The sequence below is a fragment of the Scyliorhinus canicula genome, chromosome 1, assembly GCF_902713615.1.
Source record: "Scyliorhinus canicula chromosome 1, sScyCan1.1, whole genome shotgun sequence".
In the NCBI taxonomy this organism is placed as follows: domain Eukaryota; kingdom Metazoa; phylum Chordata; class Chondrichthyes; order Carcharhiniformes; family Scyliorhinidae; genus Scyliorhinus; species Scyliorhinus canicula.
In genome coordinates this window covers 95362850-95385693 of record NC_052146.1, presented here as the reverse complement: position 1 = coordinate 95385693, position 22844 = coordinate 95362850, and the positions used below count along the sequence as shown (strand labels likewise).

The following is a 22844-nucleotide window of genomic DNA, read 5'->3' as shown; positions in this document are numbered from 1 at the left end:
TCACCCGACTCGCACTGCCTGCCGCGATCTCGATCTCGCCCTCGCTGGGTGAGGCTCATTTAACAGCTCATTTAAATACCCAGACACCGGATTCACTCAGCGCTGGGTACTTAATTGTCACACCTGGGAGACCTCGCCACACAAACATGGATCAGATGTAATGGCGCCTGGAGGGGTCTCCCATGCTATTGGAGACTCCTGGGTAGTCACAGACAGGACAGGATGGCACTCTGGTACTCCTTCTGGCACCTTGGCACTGCCAACTTGCATCCTGGCAGTGCTACCTTGACCAGGGTGCCAGACTGGCAGTGCCAAGGTTGGCACTGACAGGAGTCGGTCCCGGGGGGGCCTTGCCAAGGAGAGAGGGGCTGAGGGGGAGGGTTCCTGGGGACCTCCCCAAGTATGCGAGGTGAGGGTGGTCAAAAACACGAGGGGGCGGGGTGCTGAAAGGGGGGGGGGGGGGTAAGATTGAGGCTGTCAGACAAAATGACACCCTGATCTACAGCTCACCAGCAGGAAATCCCTCTAAGTGTGGGGAGAAAGTCCCCAAGGCCAAAGAAAATGGCAAAGTGCTGTTGAATAGCGGGATGTTCATCAGCGTGCAGCCTCCAGGAAACACCCCTCTAAATGTCCCACAAATCGGACTTTAACTTCAGTCCGCTGAACTGCACCCATCATTTTTTTTAAAATTATATTGGTTCAGGCATAAATAATTGTCAGACATTGAGAAGAAATCATCTGCTTTTCTTCAAAATGCTGTCATGGGATCTTGCTTTTCCCAGAGCATAGTGTGAATGTGGAACTTAGTTGCTTCAATTGGTAAAGGTGCATTTAGGGGGAAGCTAGGTAAGTATCTGAGGTGAAAAAGGAACAGATGGATATGTTGAGAGACTGAAATGAAGAACAGTGGGAGAATGCCTTTCTGGAGCTATTGGGCCAAATGGCCTCTTTCTGCACTGTGGTAGTCACCACTGATGTATATATTTTATATATAGGATGTTGATATAGGTGCTTTACGGTAAGGCCCCTGTACTACAGGTACGGGGGTAGTTCCCTGCCTTCTGGCTCCACCCAGTAGGCGGAGTATAAATATGTGTGCTCCCCGCACAGCAGCCATTTCGTCAGCTGCTGTAGGAGGCCACACATCTCAGTGTAATAAAGCCGCGATTACATCCTACTCTCGTCTTTGCGTAATTATTGTGCATCATGTAATGTAGATTTGGACACTCGCTATTTCTACTGAATTAGTGACGCCTACTGGCAGGAAGAGGACACTGGTTTCAAATGGAGAGCATCAAATCCTCTAGTGAGCCTGTCATATAAAGCTGTACAAAAGCAGCAAGTTGATAAATTGCAGTGAGCATCATACTTACTTGAGTACAGAAAACCTTGATGACATGGATTCAACAGCATCCATAAGCAATTATCTGCTGGTAGAGAAAATGTGCTGTCTGTAAATTGGGCTTTGCAATGAAAGCCATGTGTATTGTGGTTCCCTGGAAAATGAGTTCAAAAATCTCTCACCTGTTCAGAAGTTTTTGCCAATGCTGCCCCTTCCACTGAACTCCCTTCAGCTCCATTTATGGCAAATAACCAACCCGAAGGAAAAAAGACATTGCTCACAATGTTTTACTCAAACTGAAACCAGCTTAAGAATAGTAAAGTGAATCCTTGTCATGTAGTGTGTTGCTAAATATTCAAAGACAACACAAATTTCATAGTCACAAGTTATTAGGTACAGGGGTAGGCCATTTAACCTCTGTTCTACCATTTCATTCTGTGTCTTAACTCCGTGTCTATACGCCTTGGTTCCATCACCCTTGAGACCCTTGTCTGCTAATCTCAGTTATGACATTTTCAATTTACCACCTAGCCTCAACAGCTTTGTGGTGAGAGTTCCCGATATCTACCAGCCATTGTGTGAAGATCTGCTTCCTGACAGATGGTCCTCAATGGTTAGAATTGTACTCCTAAATGGACGGGAATCGGGGGAAGGTAGCCGGGGGGGAGGGGGGGGGGGGGGGGGGGAGGGGGGGGGGGGGGGGGGGGCTACGGGTTCATTATGGGGGTTTGTTCTCATGGTTTTATGCTTATTTATTTTTCTTGTTAATTTATAGTTTTTGTATTGGAGGGGAGGGGTTACTGTTTTTCTCTGTTGTGATAAAATTTGTTGTTGAAAACTTGTTGTTGAAAACTTGAATAAAAATTATTCCAAAAAAAAGGAAGGACAAAGCCGCAAGCGACAGTCTGATGGCAAGCTAAGGCCCAAAACCAAATTGTAAATAAATGCCTATAAACATGTGCCTCGACCATATTGGGGAATGTAAAATATGTATGCCGGTTAAAGGGGGTGGCCATAGTTGTTATTATGAAGATGCTTGCCTGTAAATATACATGTTAATTTTTGCGTGTTTTTTTCTAATAATTTATAATTTGTTGAATATAAAATATGAAAACTCAATAAAAAACATTTCCAAAAAAAAAAAGAATTGTACTCCTCAGAGCCGAAATCTTTGCCCGCGCATTTGGTCACAAATTCTAATGTCTCCTTACATGGCTCGGTGTGAAGCTTTGTTTGACAATGCTCCAATGATATGGCTTGTGAAGTTTTATTTTATTAAAGATGCTGTATAAATGCAATTTCTTGTGGTTTCCCTCCCTCAGTAATTGTACTCAATCTCTCCCATTGATGAACAGGAGCCACATGGGGTGTATGTTGCTTATGCAAAGGAGAATGAAGTGGCCAATTTGGACAGAAGGACAGGGGCCGGGATTCTCCCCTACCCGGCGGGCGGAGGGTCCCGGCATGTTGGAGTGGTGTGAATTCTCCGCACCTTTAGGGGCCAAGCCCTCACATTGAGGGGTTAGGATCGCGCCGGAGTGGTTCCCACTCTGCCGGCTGGCGTGAATGGCCTTTTGCGCCACGCCAGCCAGGGCCAAAAGGACTTCGCTGGCTGGCGTAAGTCCGCGCATGCGCCGGAGCATCAGCGGCTGCCGACATCATACCGACGCATGCGCAGGAGAGGGGGTCTCTTCCGCCTCCGCCATGGTGAAGACCATGGCGAAGGCGGAAGAAAAAGAGTGCCCCCACGGCACAGGCCCGCCCGCCGATCGGTGGGCCCCGATCGCAGGCCAGGCCACCGTGGGGGCACCCCCCCCCCCGGGGTCAGATCGCCCTGCGCCCCCCCAGGACCCCGGAGCCCGCCCGTGCCGCCAATCCTGCCGGTCAGGTAGGTGGTATAATCCACGCCGGCGGGAGAGGCCTGTCAGCGGCGGGACTTCGGCCCATCGCGGGCCGGAGAATCGCCGCGGGGGCCCGCTGACCGACGCAGGGGGCCAGTCGACCAGCGCGGCGCGATTCCCGCCCCAGCCAAATCTCAGGGGGCGGAGAATTCGGGAATCGGCGGGGGCGGGATTGACGCCGGACCCGGGCGATTCTCCGACCCGGCGGGGGGTCGGAGAATCCCGCCCAGGATCTGTGGGACCATCAACATCTTAAAGGCTCCATACAAATTCAATTTCTTGTTGTTGTTTTTCAGCTGAGGAATAATGTGATATGGATTTTCATTTACTCCTGTTCCCTATGCTGTGATGCACAGATCTGTTTTGTAGTTGATGAACCATGGGTGAAGGAGATGTATTGGAGGAGGGTAATGATGTGTGACTTCAGCACTTTGAGTTGTTCCATTGCTGTGGCAGGGACAGGAAACTAACTGGGGAGATAGAACCATGCCGGCACCAAGCCATTACAGCTGTCCCTTCCTGTCCTCCTCGACACTGTTTGCATAAATAGGCTGCAAAGGTGTGGTCAGCATCTGCATATTCACCCATGACACCAACTCTGCCACATACCAACTCCTGGGTTCTTGTTACACTCTATGATTGCTTGCCCAATATCAAGCCATGGACAATTCATAATTTCCTTCAGATTAACAATGACAATGCCAGTTGGTCTTACCTCTAATTCGGTGCCCCCGCAGTCAACTTCAATGGCCTAATGAATGTTTACCCAGGCCTAACCCAATAGAGCATAACTTAGATAGTCTCTTGAACCTTGAGCTGGGTTTTTCCTTCCCTCATCTTATCCACTGCCTAGACTGTTAGCTTCCACCTTTATTTTCCCCATTCTTGGGATGGGGAAAATAACCATTGTTTTTTATTGCCCATCTTTGAGAAGGTGGTGGTGAAACTTCTTGAATCACTGTAATCTGTGTGTGAAAGCGCTCTCACAGTGCTGTCCAGTTGGGAACTTAAGGAACTTTCGCCCAGTGACAATATTCAAGGCATTACCCTCCCATACTCTTTCCACTCCCAAGCCCTCATCCACACATTCGCCTCCACAAAGGATAAAAAATTCTCTAACAGCCTGTGCACTACCTCTAACCCGTGACAATTTCCAGAGAATACATAACTCTGCAGCTGTGTCTTGTACCACTGAAAAACTCAGTCCTTTCCCCAGCTGGACGTCAGGCATCAGAAAACTTAATTCTGTTTCTGATTATTTTCTCAATCCACAACAAAGAGTCTGTGTTATGCAAAAATGTAAAGGTGAAAGCTTTCTGGCGTGTAGTCAGTAACATTTATGTAGAAAAGTGAGGAAGAAAGAAGCCAGTAAATGAGCTTTGGGTTGGATGCTTTGATTAAGTACACTGTAAGAATGGTCTCTTAGGATCATAAGGTAGATAATTACCCGTGACAACTTCCCAACTTCTAGATAGAAGCAAATGATGAATGCGTTCCATGCCACCCACAGCACCAGCCATCCTGCATACTGAATAAGACAAAATAGAAAAAAGATCACTTTAGATACTGTTCACAATGAGTCTGACTAATTTCTAAATTTTGCATTACAATGAGTGAATACAGGGTCAGCTGGATCTCAGTTGGTAGCACTCTCGCCTCTGAGTCTGCAGGCTATGCCATCCTGGAGAATTAAGTGACCTGGGCTGAAACTTTGAGTGCCAATGCTATGGGAGTGCTGCACTGTCAGAGGCACTGTTTTTCAGCTGAGATATTGAACTGAGACCCTGCCTGCCCTCTCGGGTCCAGGTTAAAGATGACACAACTTGACGAAGCGAACAGTTCTGTCCAATAGTTATCCCCTCAATCATCATCCCAAAAAAAGCAGATTATCTGGTCATTATCACATTGTCATTTGGGGGAGCTTGCTGTGACAATTGGCTGCTGAGTTTCCTACATTGCAAGAGCAGCTATACTTCATTGGCTGTAAAATGTTTTGGAAACCATGAAGTTGTGAAAGTGGAGATATGACTACAAACCTTTCTTTCTATGTGTGACATTTCTCTTCAGGTAAACTGTGATGGTGAACTGCAGGGATTAGCTGACAGTTCCTATGTCTGCAAAAGGACCAGGATTGTCACAAGTCTTTCATAGGCAGGCTTATGGATATCAGCAATGTAAAACCCAGGCTGCTTACTGAGCAACCTATTTAGCAAAAGGGATTATAGCAGATGATACAGCAACCCTGCTGAGATACTGCACCCATTCCTGATGGTGAAAACCGAACACAGTAATGTTCCTGTAAAATCACAACAGGCATGTTGCATTTTCTGTCACCAACCCCAACAGATTGTCTTGTTTTTCAGGTAATTGTGGGGTGATCGGGGAAAGGGGATAGTCGAGGGGAGTCGGGTGGCCAGGGGCTAGGGGGATAGTATGCGGGTGGGAGTAGGGAAGTCGGGGGGGGGGGGGGTGCAGGGATCAGGTGCTCAGGAGGGAGGGAGGGTGTAGGCTGCAAGGCTCGGGGTGGTCAGGGAGAATGGGAGTTGGTAAAGGGAGATAGTCGAGTGGTGGATGGGTGAGGGTGGGGGGACTGTTCAGATGGGGTAGCTGAGTGATGGAGCGGGATAGTTCAGGTGGTGGGGTCAGTACTACAGTTGCCCAGGAGTTAGAAATAGTTTTAATCGTTCTAACATTTCCTGGGTAACTATACGCTAAGAGTGTTGGAACCATCCAAAGTTTACACTGGAGTTTCAGATGCTTCCAGTTGCAGGGTAATTGCACAATAGAAGGGTCCTAAGGGGGGGGCACCCCAATGCATCTGCCGGATTCCGGGACCTCTGCGGTACAACCCTGCGGAGCATGGAATTTCTGGGCTATTTATGTTTCGTGTACATTACTTTCCAAAATGCAAGATGGCCTCATAGAAAGAGAACACGCAAAGGCCCCCTGGTTTGGTGAACTCATCCATTGAATGGCTGAGTCATACAGCTTAGAATAGAGCAGGCATCACACTCGCGTGAATTGGCATGGAACTAATTGGTGTGCTTATCATAGAGACAATTGGCATTGGTCAAATACAACAACTACTCATAATTACACAGCTCCTTTAACTTCATGAAAAATTCAAAGTTGTTTTTGAGACAAAATTTAATACTGAACTACATAATGTGTTAGGACAGGTAACCAAAACTGATAGGCCTTAGGGAACAACTTAAAGGAGGAAAGAGGGGTAGAGAAACTGAGAGGTTTAGGAAGAAAATTCCAGAACATAGGGTCCAGATCTCCGAAGGCATGGCTGCCACAGGTGACCAGAATTATAGGAATGCAGGAATCGCAAGAGGCTTATTTCCACCTCCGTAAGATCATCTAACATCCAAAATCTTCCCTGCTGCAGCTTATCTTCCACCGAAAGCCTCATACATGCCTTTGTCACCTCAAAGCTGGCTTCCCATAAACCTCAGCTCATCCAAACCTCTTCTGCCAGCAACCTGACTAATGCCAAGTAATGTTCATCCATCACCTAATGTTCTCACTGACATCCAGTTGTCCTCATTCAAGCATCGCCTCGATTTTAAAATTTTCATCTTTGCTTTTGATGTACCTTTGGACACAAGTCAAGATCAAAATGATCCAAACATTAGGCTTTAATCGACTAGTTGTGTGCCTGGCAGTCGACTTACAGAGAAAGGCCAATAGGCAGTGAGTGTTTTGCACCACTGGCAGATAGGTACCGTAAACTTCCTAGTTATACCAGCACATTCACCCCTTGTGGAGAAAGAAGCCGGGGGGGGGGGGGGTGGTGGGAGTACGAAGGTGGGGGGGGGGGGGGAGCTGTAGAACTGGTGATATTACTAGAGCTTGTGAGGTGTACCAAGGTAATTGGTGGCTGCCCACTGGCTCGCGACGATTGTGCAAAACAATGAACAGTACACAAGTAAAACGAGAGAAACAAAATGTGCAACATGTACATTGGAACTCTGAATAACACGAGGAGTCCAATAAAAGTCAAGTGGAAACATCAGATTGACGCAATCAGTCTGTCGGGCGCCCTCTATGTTCTGCTGGACCGTCGCAGTGGTGCCGGTGACGTAGGGCCGGTGGCCGTCCTTGACTCCGGGAGCGGCGGTTGTGATCCTGTGTCCGTACCCCTGGTCGGTGCCAGTGGAACTCTGGCTGGGGGAGCGGGTTCCTGTGCGCTGGGTTGCGGGGGCGGCGGGGGTGCCGGGGGGAATGGGGACTGAGAGGAGGGCGTTGGTGTGGGGGGTTGAGGCCACATGCCGGCGGGTGCCAGGTCTCGAAGGGAGACCGTGTCCTGCCAACCGTCGGGATACTCCACGTACGCGTACTGCGGGTTAGCGTGGAGTAACTGGACTCGTTCAACCAACGGGTCGGACTTGTGCACCCGCACATGCTTCTGGAGCAGGACGGGCCCAGGGGCGGCCAGCCAGGCCGGGAGAGGGGATCCTGAGGACGACTTCCTCGGGAAAACAAGAAGGCGTTCGTGTTTGGTTTGTGGTAGTGCAAAGGAGAGGCCGAATTGAATGGAGGGTGTCGGGGATGACTTCTTGCCAGTGGGAGATAGGGAGATCTCTGGACCGTAGGGCCAGTAGGACGGTCTTCCAGACTGTGCCATTCTCCCGCTCGACCTGCCCGTTACCCCGAGGGTTATAACTGGTCGTCCTGCTAGAGGCGATGCCCCTGCTGAGCAGGAATTGACGCAGTTCGTCGCTCATAAAAGAGGACCCCCGGTCGCTGTGGATGTACGCGGGGTAACCAAACAGGGAGAAAATGGAGAGGAGGGCCTTGATGACGGTTGTTGTGGTCATGTCAGGGCAGGGGATGGCGAAAGGGAACCGGGAGTACTCATCAATCACGCTTAAGAAGTAGGTGATGCGATTATTGGAGGGGAGGGGACCCTTGAAGTCCATACTAAGACGTTCAAAAGTGCGAGACGCCTTTACTAAATGCGCTTGCTCGGGGCAGTAAAAGTGCGGTTTGCACTTTGCGCAAATGTGGCAGTCTCTGGTCACGGTCCTGACCTCCTCGATGGAGTAGGGCAGGTTGCGGGTCTTGATAAAGTGGTAGAAGCGGGTTACCCCTGGATGGCAGAGGTCCGCGTGGAGGGCGTGGAGGCGGTCAATCTGCGCGCTGGCGCAGGTACCGGGGGACAGGGCATCAGGAGGCTCGTTGAGCTTCCCAGGACGATACAAGATATCGTAGTTGTACGTGGACAACTCGATCCGCCACCGCAAGATCTTGTCGTTCTTGATCTTGCCCCTCTGTGCATTATCAAACATAAAGGCCACTGACTGCTGGTCTGTGAGGAGGGTGAACCTCCTGCTGGCTAGATAGTGCCTCCAGTATCGCACAGCTTCAACTATGGCCTGTGCCTCCTTTTCCACTGAGGAAAAGCAGAGTTCGGAAGCGTGGAGGGTCCGAGAGAAGAAGGCCACGGGTCTGCCCGCTTGGTTCAGGGTGGCCGCCAGAGCTACATCAGACGCGTCGCTCTTGACCTGGAATGGGAGAGACTCATCGATAGCACGCATCGTGGCCTTTGCGATATCCGCTTTGATGCGGCTAAAGGCCTGGCGGACCTTCATCGACAGTGGAAAAGTATTCGATTGGATGAGGGGGCGGGCTTTTTCAGCATAATTCGGGACACACTGGGCGTAAGCTCTGCAGGTTGCACTGGAAATCCAGTCCTAAGAGTGCCGGTGCGCAGAGGCGGGGGAGGACGAGAAGTTTGTAGTTTTTAAAAACCTACCCGGTGATGTGGACAAATCTTTCTGTGCTCCCGATCCGCGGTTGCTACGCGGAACAGCAGCGACCGACTTTGACTGACAGGCCACCGAGTAATGACCTTTCTTCCCGCAGCTTTTGCAGACTGCGGAGCGGGCCGGACAGCGCAGGCGGGGGTGCTTTGCTAGGCCACAGAAATAACAGCGGGGCCCCGTGAGCTTATCGGGGCACCCCGCAGCGCAGGCCTGGTGGGGGTCAGAGTCGGCGGGGGACAAGGGGGTTGCATGCCACGTTGCCCAAGGGGCTGCCGCGCGGCCGGGGCATATGCACGGGCATTTCGGTTAGCAACCTCCAGGGAGGATGCGAGGGTCCATGTCTCAGCGAGGCTCAAGGTGTCTTTCTCTAGCAACCTCTGACGAATTGCAGAGTGTTGCATGCCTGCAATGAAGGCATCACGGATTAACAGTTCTGTGTGCTCTGCCGCAGTATCTTGTGGGTAGGCGCAATTTCTCCCCAGGACAACGAGGGCCCGATAAAATTCGTGAAGGGACTCACCGGGAAACTGTTGCTCTGTAGGTAGGAGATACCGTGTGTAAACCTGGTTAACAGGCTTGAGGAAATGTCCTTTCAGAAGGTCCATGCCCGCGTCATAATCTCGTTCGTCCTCAATCATCGAGTAGACGGCAGTGCCCACACACGAGTGGAGGATGTGAAGTTTCTGCTCCTTGGTGGGCTGGCTGTCTGTGGTGGAGAGGTAGCTGTTGAAACACGCCAGCCAGTGTTTAAAAGTTGCTGACGCGTTTGTAGCGTGCGGACTGATGCAGAGGCAGTCTGATTTGATCCGTAGCTCCATTTTAAACTTCTAGTCGATTAAATTGATGTACCATCAATTGGACACGAGTCGAGATGAAGATCCAAACATTAGGCTTTAATCGACTAGTTGTGTGCCCGGCAGTCGACTTACAGAGAAAGGCCGACTGCCGGGTCCTACGGGTTCTTATACCCCACCTCGTAGGCGGTACTACTTGCCTCCCGACCAATCAGTGAGCAGTCACATGACTAGTCTCAACCAACCAGCCGAGAGGCACATGACCGGCCTGAGCCAATGGGCAGCGAGTGTTCTGCACCAATGGCAGATAGGTACCGTAAACCTCCTAGTCATAGCACCACAGCTTTCAAATCCCTCCTTTCCCCTTTCCATCTGTGTAATCTTCTGCTGCCTGCAATTTGGAGATATCAACACTCCAATTCTGGCCTTTTGTGTATCCCCGATTTTAATCGCTCCACCACCAGGGACCTTGCTTCAGATGCTCAGACCCTATTTTCTGAAATTCCCCCCATAAACCTTTTTTCTCTCCTGTAAGATGCACCTTAAAACCTACCTCTTTGACCAAGGTTTTCACCTCCATCTCTAATACTTTCTTTTGTGGCTCTGTTCCAAAGTTTGTCTGATAACACTTATATGAAGTTTCCCCATGTTAACGGCACAATATAATTGTCAGTTTTCGTTCTGAAGGGCTGGAGGAGGTTACAGGGACAGGGAGGTAGTGGAACAGTTAAGACTGAATGAACTGACAAATTTTACCCACTGCATTATAAATCTTTGGCCAAGTGCACTTGGAGAGGCAGTTCATTGTTGTGAAGCATTTTGATACAATAACATAAAAAAAATAGAATTCCAGCAGTGCAGAATGAAGCCAGTCATCCCATCGAGCTGGAGCAACCCTCTGTTGGAGCACTCTACCTAGGCCCACTCCCCCGCCCTATCCCCATAACCCCACCTAACTTGTACATTTTTGAACTGTGGGAGAAAACCGGAGCACCCTGAGGAAACCCACGGGGAGAACATACAAACTCCACACAGACAGTCACCTAAGGCTGGATTGAAACCCAGGCCCCTGGTGCTGTGAGGCAACAGTGCTGATCACTGTGCCACAATGAAGGGAAGAAAACTATATAAAATATAGAAATTTGACGATAGAAGAAATTTTATTGCGCTAAATCACTGGCTTTCAAAGCAGACCAAGCAGGCCAGCAGCACGGTTCGATTCCCGTACCAGCCTCCCCGGACAGGCGCCGGAATGTGGCGACTAGGGGCTTTTCACAGTAACTTCATTGAAGCCTACTCGTGACAATAAGCGATTTTCATTTTCATTAAGAAGCTTTGAATCACAGAGCCAAGCTATATCACAAGCGACAGAGGGACATTTTACTGTGAACCCTACTGGTTTTGTGAAGTATGGTGTGAGGTGATGCAGCAGTTTAATGTTGATATTAGACAGCTCTGTTTATATGCAACAAAATTAGATTTGACTCGAACAACCCCACATGTCATTTAGAATTCCTTCACTGTTTAGAGTGAATGACATGATTTAGAATAGAAATACATCTCAAGAGACTTATACGTCTGTCAATAGTGACCAAGGAATAAAATTAAATAAGAAAGACCATATTCATATACACTACTATAGGCCATCAGTTAACCACACAAAGACAGTTTAGGATGCTCTGATTTAATTGCTGATTGAGATTCATAGGCACAAACACTTCCTTGTAGCTTTGTAAGAACTGGAGAAATTCCTTCAGTAAGTATTTGAAATATATATATATGATATTTCATAGTGAAGCAATGTATCTATTCATTAGAGAGAGCATGGCTTGCAATTATTTAATACCTTGTGGGACCCAGCTTATAGTCATTATTAGACCCACATGTGACACGATTGACTGCTGCTATCAGTAAGGATAATTATAATTTTACTTAATAATTTATTTATGCCCAAAATGTATTCCGTTTTTCTCAGTTTCAGAGTTTGAGATATGGATCATCAAATAAGGCTATTTATCTCCTGCAATGACCCCTTGATGTACTTTGCTGTAACTGGTTAGTGTATCATTACAGACTCTCCATCACAGAGAGCTCAGTTCTAATCAGTCCTCAAGGCCCTTAAACTATTCAATGAAACTCAGTGGGACCAGTCAACCCTACATTGCAAACGCACTTATTAGAGTCAAACTTCTTGGTATGCAAATTTTCAAAAATATCATTATCACAGGAAGGAGCCAGATATAAAAGTGTGCACTGATGTTCATGCATTTGAGGCACAGCAGCATCAAAACATTTTTGAAATCAGGTTATCAGCAACAATTATATATCCTGATCTGATTCTTCGATGGTGGAGTCTATAATTGTAATAGAGTAGAGGTCTCTTGTATTGTGACTGTATTACTCATGGAGATGACTTGTTAGCAAACAGGTTGACACTTACATACAGTCATATATTGAGATGTATTACAGGTGGAAAATCCTTTATCCGAAATGCGTGGGACCGAATGTGTATCACATTTCAGAATTTTGTAAGATTTTGGAATATACTATGCAGGTGCGCATATGTTGGGAACTGCATGTGCGGAATATTGGGAACAGCACATGTGCAGAACATTGGGAACTGTGCATGTGCGGAACATTGGGAACTACGCATGTGTGGTGTGCATCGGGAACTGCGCATGTGCGGCACTCGAATAAAATGCGAATTTCAGAATTTTTGAGTTTTCGGAATTTTAAGTAAGGGATGCTCAACCTATATTGAAATTAGGTGGTTGTTAAGCTCATTTAGCTAGCGAGCTAGAATGGGATTCAGAATAATGTTACCAGCATTAACACCAGCAAGTCGAAAGTGCTTCAGTGTAGCTTTGGGGATGGGTTTCTGAATTCTGGAGTTTTCAGTGGATTTGGAGATAGGTAGCTTTCACAGAGCTGGGCAGAATTTACTGGCTGTGCACCCCAGTTCACGGATTTCCCGGCAGCGAGGGGTCCTGTAGAACAGTACAGCACAGAACAGGCCCTTCAGCCCTCGATGTTGTGCCGAGCAATGATCACCCTACTCAAACCCACGTATCCACCCTATACCCGTAACCCAACAACCCCCTCCTTAACCTTACTATTAGGACACTATGGGCAATTTAGCATGGCCAATCCACCTAACCCGCACATCTTTGGACTGTGGGAGGAAACCGGAGCACCCGGAGGAAACCCACGCACACACGGGGAGGACGTGCAGACTCCGCACAGACAGTGACCCAGCCGGGAATCGAACCTGGGACCCTGGAGCTGTGAAGCATTTATGCTAACCACCATGCTACCGTGCTGCCCATAGACAACGGTGGGACTGGTAGATCCCGCTGGCCTCCCCTGCCAAGAAACACGCGGCGGGCTGGTCGGTAAACCCCATCCCTGATGTTTGAAGCTAGATCCTGCAAAGGCTTGAACTACCCTACCTTAAGGATCTCATCAAATTCTGCGCTGTCAACAATTATCAACAGATTTGGAATGTTGAAGGAGAGGAGAGGTGTCATCAACCGGCATGCAAAATACTAATCGCACTTTCTTTTAGAATGCTGATTGACGAGTTATGTATTTCCATTTTTATTCCACTGGTGGGATTCTCCGCATGTGTGATTCTCCGTTTTGCCAGCGCCCGGGGGTTTCCCAACGGCGTGGGGGTGCCCCAAAATGGGAAACCCCATTGATCGGCCAGCGCTGCAGAGAAAGAAACAGAGTTAACGGTTGGAATTCTCCCATCTTGGGCCTAGGTGCCATGGCAGAGGGAGGAACATGGAGTCTTTCCCGCTGCAGAGGCTGGAGGAAAAACATGCCCAATCCACTGGACCCAACCTAATTAATTTTGCAACTGTGTGCTTTGTGCCCTATTCCATGACGGGCCAGGTCTGGTGACGTGTAGTCCGTTGTCTCTCTGTGTTGGGACCACAACGTTTCACAATATGCATTAACGATCTGGAAGAAGGAACTGAAGGCACCGCTGCTAAGTTTGCAGATGATTCAAAGATATGCAGAAGGACAGGTAGTATTGAGGAAGCAGGGGGGCTGCAGAAGTTTTTGAACAGATGAGGAGAGTGGGCAAAGAAGTGGCAGATGGAATACAATGTGGAAACTGTGAAGTTATGCAATTTAGTAGGAAGAATGGTGGCATAGACTATTTTCTAAATTGGAAAAGGCTCAGGAAATCAGAAGCACAAAAGGACTTAGGAGTCCTAGTTCAAGATTCCCTTAAGGCTATTGTGCAGGTTCAGTCAACAGTTAGGAAGGCAAATGCAATGTTAGCATTCATATCGAGGGGGCTCGAATACAAGACCAGGGATGTACTTCTGAGGATGTATAAGGCTCTGGCCAGACCCCATTTGGAGTATTGTGAGCAGTTATGGGCCCCATATCTAAGGAAGGATGTGCTGGCCCTGGAAAGGATCCAGAGGAGGTTCACAAGAATGATCGCTGGAATGAAGAGCTTGTCATATGAGGAGCGGTTGAGGACTCTGGGTCTACACTCATTGGAGTTTAGAAGGATCAGGGGGGATCTTAGTGAAACTTGCCAGATACTGAGAGGCCTATATAGAGTGGACATGGAAACGACATTTCCAGGAGTAGGAAAAACCAGAACCCGAGGGCACAGCTTCAGACTAAAGGGACGATCCTTTAAAACGAGATGAGGAGGAATTTCTTCAGCCGGAGGTTGGTGAATCTGTGGAACTCTTTGCCGCAGAAGGCTGGGGAGACCAAATCACTGAGTGTCTTTAAGGTAGAGATTGATTAATAAAGGGGATCAGGGATTATGGAGAGAAGGTAGGAGAATGGGGATGAGAAAAATATTAGCCATGATTGAATGGCGGAGCAAACCCGATGGGCCGAGTGGCCTAATTCTGCTCCTATGCCTTATGGTCTTATGATCATGTCTACGTGCCATATTGAAATGATGCCAACATCATTGGCCCACAATGGAAGAGAGAAGATGGACCTCCTGAAAATGAAGATAGATCTCAGAGAACATTCTGAGATTGGAAGATGGACATCCTCCAGGACACTGAATCTGGAAGGTCCACCAGCAGATTCTCTTCCCCGACCCACTGCTGTGGTGTTCTGTGGTCCAAGGTCATTGGCAGCCTCTATCCTGAACTCCAGAGGCATCCTCAGATATTGTTCAGGTGAGTCCCAACATCTGCTATACCAAACGTGTTTAGGGCCAGCGTGTTTTCTCGCTGGTGTGTGCAGCCAGGTCTTCATTTGCATCTCATTAGCAGCATATAAATTAGATTCACACTGGCCTCCAGAGGGTTCCCGATCCACCATTGTGGGCATCAACAGAAGATCACATTGTAAATTCACTCCGGCGTAAAACTGATTCCTGGGCCTCCTGCCGAATTGTGCTACCCCCCCCCCCCCCCCCCCCCCCCCCCACCCTGCCCACCATTGAACCCACTGGCTGGGGCTTGGGAGAATTCCACACAACATTTCAGGTCAGAACCGTCACTGATTTGAAACGGGAATTGTTTCTCTCCCCTCAGACACTGCCTGGCTGGCTGAGTGTTTTCAGCGTTTTCTGTTTTTCTTTCAGATTACGAGCAGCTGAAGTATTTTGATTTTGAAATATTCAGATGCCTCCATATTAATGTGTATACTTAACTTTCACCACGATATCAAGACATTAAATGCTGTATGACAACATTTAGTGCAGCGTTTCCATTGCAAGTCACAGCTTTTCAGATTTTTCCAATATTTATATGTAAATTAAACAATTTAAAGAATTCGATAATATAATAAAACTCCAAGAAATGAAATGAATCATTTTAGACAGGCATTAGTATGAAAGGATAATTAGTGCGTGCACACACTCACACACACACACACCCCATGTCTTCCCGCCTCACACATTCTGGGAGATGTTCTGTGATATATTCATGAATCCAATTTAACTGCTTCATGGCAACAACCAGATAGTTTTGCCAACAGCACAATTCATATTGTGGGATAACATTCAGACGAATCATCTGATTTAAATGAATCCAGTTCTTCTTTGTCCAATTTGTTTTTTTATCCAGTTGTGGTACATGGTTTTGCAGCCTTTAACAGGATTGGCCACACCATCCTCCTCTATTGTCCTGCTGTATGGCACTGCTGTCAGCTCTCCAATGTTAGCCTTTGGGCCAGAAGATAGTGGGCTCCCAATCCACTCCAGAAACTTGAGCATAAAATCTGGGCTGACATTCCCAATGGAGCACTGTCAGGAGTGACACCTTTTGGATGAAACTGTGAACTGAGGCTCAAACGGCCCTTAAAATGGACGTAAAAGATCACAGGGTACTTTTGTAGAAAGAATCTCTGAACAACATTTATCGCTCAAAAAGCAGATGATCTGGTTATTATCACATTGTCGTTTGTGGGAGCTTGATGAGCATAAATTAGCCGCCACATTTTCCACATTGCAAGAGTGACTGTGTTTCATTCAGTAAAGGGTCTTGGACCAGCTTGGAACCATGAACAGTGTACAAATGAAAGTTTATTTTCTCTTTCTAAAAGTGTAACCTGCATTGAGGAGTTACGTATCAGAGATGCCCTCAACCTATGGCCGCAATCTTAACGAATGGGAACAGAGACTGTAGTCCGCGGGATTAGCTGAGTTTTTCCTGGTGCTTGGAGCGCTGAGAGAAACCCCGCTAGCTAACACCTACCTGGGTAGATCGGGGGCCTCAGTGGGGAACTCCCTGACGAGGCCACACTTAGCCCCATTTCCTGCACTGAGGATCACTCAAGCCCCTGATGAAATCCTCATACCCCATGCCCCAACTCTGTATAAGTAGCCACTCCCCCCAGCACCGCACAAAGTGCAGCCCATCCCAATCACAGGCGTACAAAAAATGACACCTTGGCAGTGGCACCCTGGCAAGTGTCCCTGCAAGCTGACAGTGCCACCTGGGCACCTTGCAAGTGTCAGGCTGGAATCCAGGTGGTGTTGACAGAGTGCTGGACTGGCAGTGCCAGAGCATGTGGGTGGCACCAGCAGTGCTAGAGTACCACACTGCCAAGAGAACAAGCACCCGGGGACCTCCGATCTCCTGGGAGACCCCCCCGAGTGCCAGCATTGAACGGCACTCACCCAAGGTCTCCAAAGCAAGGTTAGATCCCATGCCTTGGTTAGACCGCGGGAACGCATATTAGAGCGAGACTAGCATGTCTCACTTTGATATGCAGATGTCCCACAATGGGTGGGATCCACATCACAGCGTCTCACGTGTTCATGTTAGATCTCGTGAGCCATGGTGAGCCAGGTAGATCAGGGAAGTGGGATCTCCTGGCATCCACCGGTGGTGTTGCGCTACGCCATGTTGCATTTTAAGCACAGTGTGACTGGTAGATACCGCCCATGATCTTATCCTTGGAAAGTAACAACCCTACTGATCTGCCAATGCAAGCTTTAATTGCTTCATAAATTATTTCAAGGTCATGTCTTCAATCAGCTCCCTGACAATCTATTTCAGCTGTTCATGACTCTCTGTGTAAAAAAATACTTTGTGTACTGAGTGAGTTCATCATGACTGATCTTGGCTGGGCTGAAGAGAACAGACAAGGTAGCAATACAATCAAGAGCTTCTCGTAGGAGAAATACAATATTATCTTACTAACTACAGAGCCTCCACATTTAAAGTACCACTCTCTAAAGAACCTGAAAACAGAAAATTAGATTGAGCAAACAATCAATGAGGAGGCAGATGATGTTCTTGTGCAGATTTTGGTACTTAAACATTTTCTGGTTCTGTGGTTTGATGGTCAAAGAAATAGGTACATTTACACTGCTTTTCATGACTTCCGGACATCCGAAAGAGCACCTTTCCAGAACAACATCTGCCAGCAGCCACCATCTGGGGAAAAGAAGGGGAATCGCAGGGAGTTACTAACAGGTTTTTTTACAACAACCTTCAACTGTTGATCGGCAGGCTCTGAGTTGTCATGGTGACTGTGGTCCTTGCTGTACAGATTCAGAACAGGCCAGGACCCCTGTGCAACGAACTGCCACCACTGCAAATCTCTTATGCATATAGAAAGGCACAAACGATGCTGCACATTACTAAGGAGCATCCCCTCTACAAACCAGTGGGGAATAATCACCTTAAACTCAGCAACTGAAGAGGCTACTGCTTGGCTTTGTGGATTTGTATTCACTAAATAATAATTATCCCAAAGTGCTTTACAATCCCTTGACATTCAATGGCATTACCATCGCTGAATCTCCCGCTAATAACACCCTGGGGGTCACATTATTGCTACAGTATTGCTACATTATCACTACTACAATAATTATCACTACCTCAATTCCCTTCTTCAAATCCTTGAATTTAAAAGTTTGGCCTGTCTACAAACTTTGTAACTATCCATAACTCATTTGCCGTTCTGTCAGAGGAGTGCGTAATTCTCGCTGCTGGCTCGGAGTTTGGATTGGCATTTTGCTTTCATTCTCTTCTTCCATTGCTTTATGTTGAATCACAGTGGGCCGGTTCATCATTTGCATTAATCAACTGTTGCTGTTACTCTGAATCGTTTCTTGTGGATGAACATTGTATATATCTCCTTGGTGCATTTTTCTGTTCTTTTGTTGGGTGTGGTGTATTGATGTATATGAATATTCCTGTCTAAACAATAAAACCTACATTTCTAACTGCTTCACAATTTTAGCCATTTTCTTTGGTTTACTTTCTCCTTTTTCAGTTGTTTATCAAGCTTACGAGTCTTTGCATTTGTCTGGGCAATTACCCTGGGAAGTTGAATTGTCTCCACCTCAGAGTTATCCATGGAACTCTTAAATAATTTAACAACTTCACCTGGGAATTTGGTTCTTTTTGGAATGTCTCTTGCCTGATCACTGATTGCTGTTTAGACTCCTTCAATTCATTCGTTAGATCCCCAATGTGTTTCTTAGAGTTCTCCTTCACTGCTTCCAATTTCTGGTTTGTTCTTCCACACTGCACACCTCGCCCATCATGTTGTTCAGGTTGGACTGAAGTTCCACCATTTCACCAGTTCCAGTTGTTAATTCTACATTCCAGCAACTGTTTTTAGCAATTTCTTTTCCTGTTCTTGGCTTTTTTCATGATGTCGAATGGAAATGCCTGATGCTTGAAATTCATCAAGTTCCAATTAACATAGACATACATAGAATATACAGTGCAGAAGGAGGCCATTCGGCCCATCGAGTCTGCAAGGACCCATTTAAGCCCTCACTTCCACCCTATCCCCATAACCCAGTAACCCCTCCGAAACATTTTGGACACTAAGGACAATTTAGCATGGCCAATCCGCCTAACCTGCACGTCCTTGGACTGTGGGAGGAAACCGGAGCACCCGGAGGAAACCCACGCAGACACGGGGAGAACATGCAGACTCCACAGAGACAGTGACCCAGCGGGGAATCGAACCTGGGACTCTGGCACTGTGAAGCCACAGTGAAGCCACTTGTGCTACCGTGCTGCCCACCAATGGCATGGTACCAATGCGCAATTGATGGTCCATCTTTGCTGAATTTGTTCATACAAGTCGAACATTTCAGCATTTCAAGTCCTCTCTTAGTATTCAAAAAAGTGAACAAAAAAGTTCTTGGGCGGGATTCTCCGACCCCCCGCCGGGTCGGAGAATCACCGGGGGCCGGCGTCAATCCCGCCCCGCCGTGTCCCGAAGTCTGCGGCACCGGAGATTCGGCGGGGGCGGGAATCGCTCCGCACCGGTCGCCGTGCCCACCCCACCCCACCCGGCGATTCTCCGGCCCGTGATGGGCCGAAGTCCCACCACTGTCATGCTTCTCCCGCTGGCGTGGATTAAATCACCTACCTTACCGGCAGGAGCAGGCGGCGCGGGAGGGCTCTGGGGTCCTGGGGGTGGCGCGGGGTGATCTGGCCCCGGGGGGTGCCCCCACGGTGGCCTGGCCCGCCATCGGGGCCTACCGATCGGCGGGCGGGCCTGTGCCGTGGGGGCACTCTTTTCCTTCCGCCTTCACCATAGACTTCACCATGGTGGAGGCGGAAGTGACCCCCTCCCCTGCGCATGCGCGAGGATGACGTCAGCAGCCGCTGATGCTCCGCCGCATGCGCGGACTTCCGCCGGCCGGCGAAGTCCCTTCGGCCCTGGCTGGTGTGGCGCCAAAGGCCTTCCACGTCAGCCGGCGGAGCGCCAACCACTCTGGTGCGGGCCTAGCCCCTCAATGTTAGGGCTTGGCCCCTAAAGGTGCTGATACCTCTGCACCTTTGGGGCGGCCCGACGCCGGAGTGGTTCATGCCACTCCATCACTCCGGGACCTCTCGCCCCGCCGGGTAGGGGAGAATCCCGGCCCTTGTTTTTCCTTATCAAATTTTTCTTTCATATTTGTAAGTTGATTCTCAACAGTGATCAATCTATCCTTGACAGAGTATAAATCCTCTGTGCTATGCTTCAAGTTCACATTCTGTAATTGCACATTTGCTAATTGTTTTTGAAACACCGCATGCTGTTTAGTCAGGACTTCTATCTTTGTTTGCTATTCTATGTTCTTAGTTTTCACCTGTTTTTGTATCACTTTGGCAATGTAATGTGTTTCTATAGTTTCTTCCAATGTGCAACTCTTTCCTTCAGCACTGTACTCTCTTCCTTTGATCTCTTGGCTTCCTCCCGGAATATTGAACTGAGTCTCCTCTGAAAATTGGGTGGTCAGTTCTTTCAGAGTGACATTAAATTAATTTTGCTTTCTTTTGTAATGTTCCAGAGGAACAAATTCTGACCTGAGGGATCCTTGTCGTGTGTGAAGGTCCTTTAACATGCTATACTTCTCGTCATGAAGCTCAATTATTTAACCCTTCATTTTCTTGTTATTTATCAGAGTCTCATTGGGTTTTTTCTGCTCTTCTGCCATTCTTCTGTTAAAGGTATTTCTTATTCCGTCATGTTGCTGAAAGATTATGTACTGTTACTGAATCTTACCCTGAAGGACACTGAGTCATTCTTTCAACTGTTTAGTTTCTTGGTCAGCTTTTGGCTTTCACTCTGAATTTCAGTGTATTGCTTTGTCACTACTGATAGCTCCAATGCAGTTTTTCTGAAATAACACCTATTTTAAATCCCTGTGTTTTTCCAGGGGCATGTTTAGTATTTCAAGGATTCTTTAAATGCTGCAATGTTGTTGAGTACCTTTTCTGTCTGCTGTTGTGCCTGGCTGTACAGTTGGTTCAGTTTTGCCAACTCCTGCTTCAAAGAACAACAGGAAAAAAGAACATTACAGGACAGGAACAGGCCTTTCAGCCGATCAAGCCTGAGATGATCCAGATTAGGTCTCTACGTATTGCCCAAACGATTTGTATCCCTCCATACCCCGCCCGTTCATGTGCCTATCAGGATACATCTTTACCATTGCTATCGTGCCTGCTTCCCCCACTTCCACTGGCAGCGCATTTCAGACACCTACTGTCTTCTGCATTAAAAACATTCCCACAAATCTCCCCTAAACTTTCCCCCTCTCACCTTAAACCTGTGCCCCCTTGTAATGGAATTTTTCACCTTGGGGGGAAAAAGCTTCTGACTATTCACCCTGTCTATACCTCTCATAATTTTGTGGACCTCTATAAGGTCTCCCCTCAGCCTCCGCCTTTCCAATGAAAACAATCTTATTTTATTCAACCTCTCCAAACAGCTAACACCCTCCAGACCAGGCAACATCCTGGTAAACCTTCTTTGCCCTCTCTCCAAAGCATCCACACCCTTCTGGTAGTGTGCCGATCAGAACTGCATGCAATATTCCAAATGTGGCCTAACCTACATTGACAAAGGGCAGCCATTTCCTCCTGGTAACTCTGTGTGGTCTCTGAAATTTGTTTGTTTAGATCTAAAACAGTTTGGTTCATTGCAGCCCTTAGTTTACCATGCGGTTTCAAAAATATATGCTCAGCTTGATCTTGCACTTCAAATCATCCAGTTCAGCTTTGATACAAACATTTTCTGATTTTACTTTTGTTTTATCTTGCTCCACATGCCACAGTGCTTTTTCCTTTTCATTTACTACTAGCTGCTGGTACAGTTCTGGAACGATGCCTGAGTCTTCAAAAAGGTATTCATTTGGGACTTCTGGACGAGGATTCCCCAAAAAAGTACATTCCTGGATCTTATGGAAAGTTCTGTGTCTCTCTCGTGCATTCCTGTGGTTTGTTCAGGTGTTTTTCCCCCTTATGCCACTTTGTTGGGGGTGCTTCGACACCTCCTTTTGAGCGGTGCACTTTCCTCAACTTGAAAATTGAAATATTTTCCAAAGTCTGTTGTGCCTCGAGGCTGGTTGCAGATTTTCCATTGCCTTGCATCAGGATACCATGATTCACAAGATCACCAAACCAGTATAAAATGGCAATAATCAAGCTCGCTCTGATTTTTTTTTTCTGAGACCAGATGTACCCTGAAAATGTGAAAAGATTTTTCTCAAGGGTGTCACGTTTCCTGTTGGATTTGGCCTTTGGGTTAATCCAACTTAAATTGAAAGTGTTCAAACGTTCATATTGAAGATTTTTAAAATGTGGGTACAGCTTTAAGAGTTTCCAGGCTTTCAAGTTGGCAGTGGTATTTATTGTGATAGAAAGGATTTCCCACACTTGCCAATTTCAACCCTTCTGCAAAATGACAATGGTATGCTTCTTGAAGGAAATATTTTAACAAAGACTGCTTGGGTTGGCTGTCTGCCAACTTGCATTTTTCAGCAGGTTGCTATTCGGCGTAATGAGGCATTCAAATTTAAATGCACGCTCTTTGTTTTCCAAGTTGGACAATCACAATGTTCCCATAGAAACATAGAAAACAGGAGCAGGAGGAGGCCATTGGGCCCTCTGAGCTTGCCCCGTCTTCATTATGATCATGGCTGATCATCCAACTCAGTATTCTGTTCCCGTCTTCACCCACCATCCTCCACAGTATCCATTGATCCTTTCAACCCAAGAGCTATATCTAACTCCTTCTTGAAAGCATACAATATTTTGGCCTCATCTGCTTTCAGTAATAGCGAATTCCACAGGCT

The 22844-nt window shown here is 47.5% G+C and overlaps 1 protein-coding gene across 3 annotated transcripts in view; it reads right to left on the bottom strand.

The window, feature by feature from the left end:
* Positions 1-22844, bottom strand: part of LOC119965251 (sodium/potassium-transporting ATPase subunit beta-1-interacting protein 1-like) — an 840540-nt gene that overhangs the window by 234948 nt on the left and 582748 nt on the right. For all 3 annotated transcript variants that reach the window (XM_038795744.1, XM_038795754.1, XM_038795764.1), the window contains one exon: positions 4691-4771. In XM_038795744.1, the coding sequence (XP_038651672.1) occupies positions 4691-4771 (81 nt within the window). The remainder of the gene's footprint in view (positions 1-4690; positions 4772-22844) is intronic.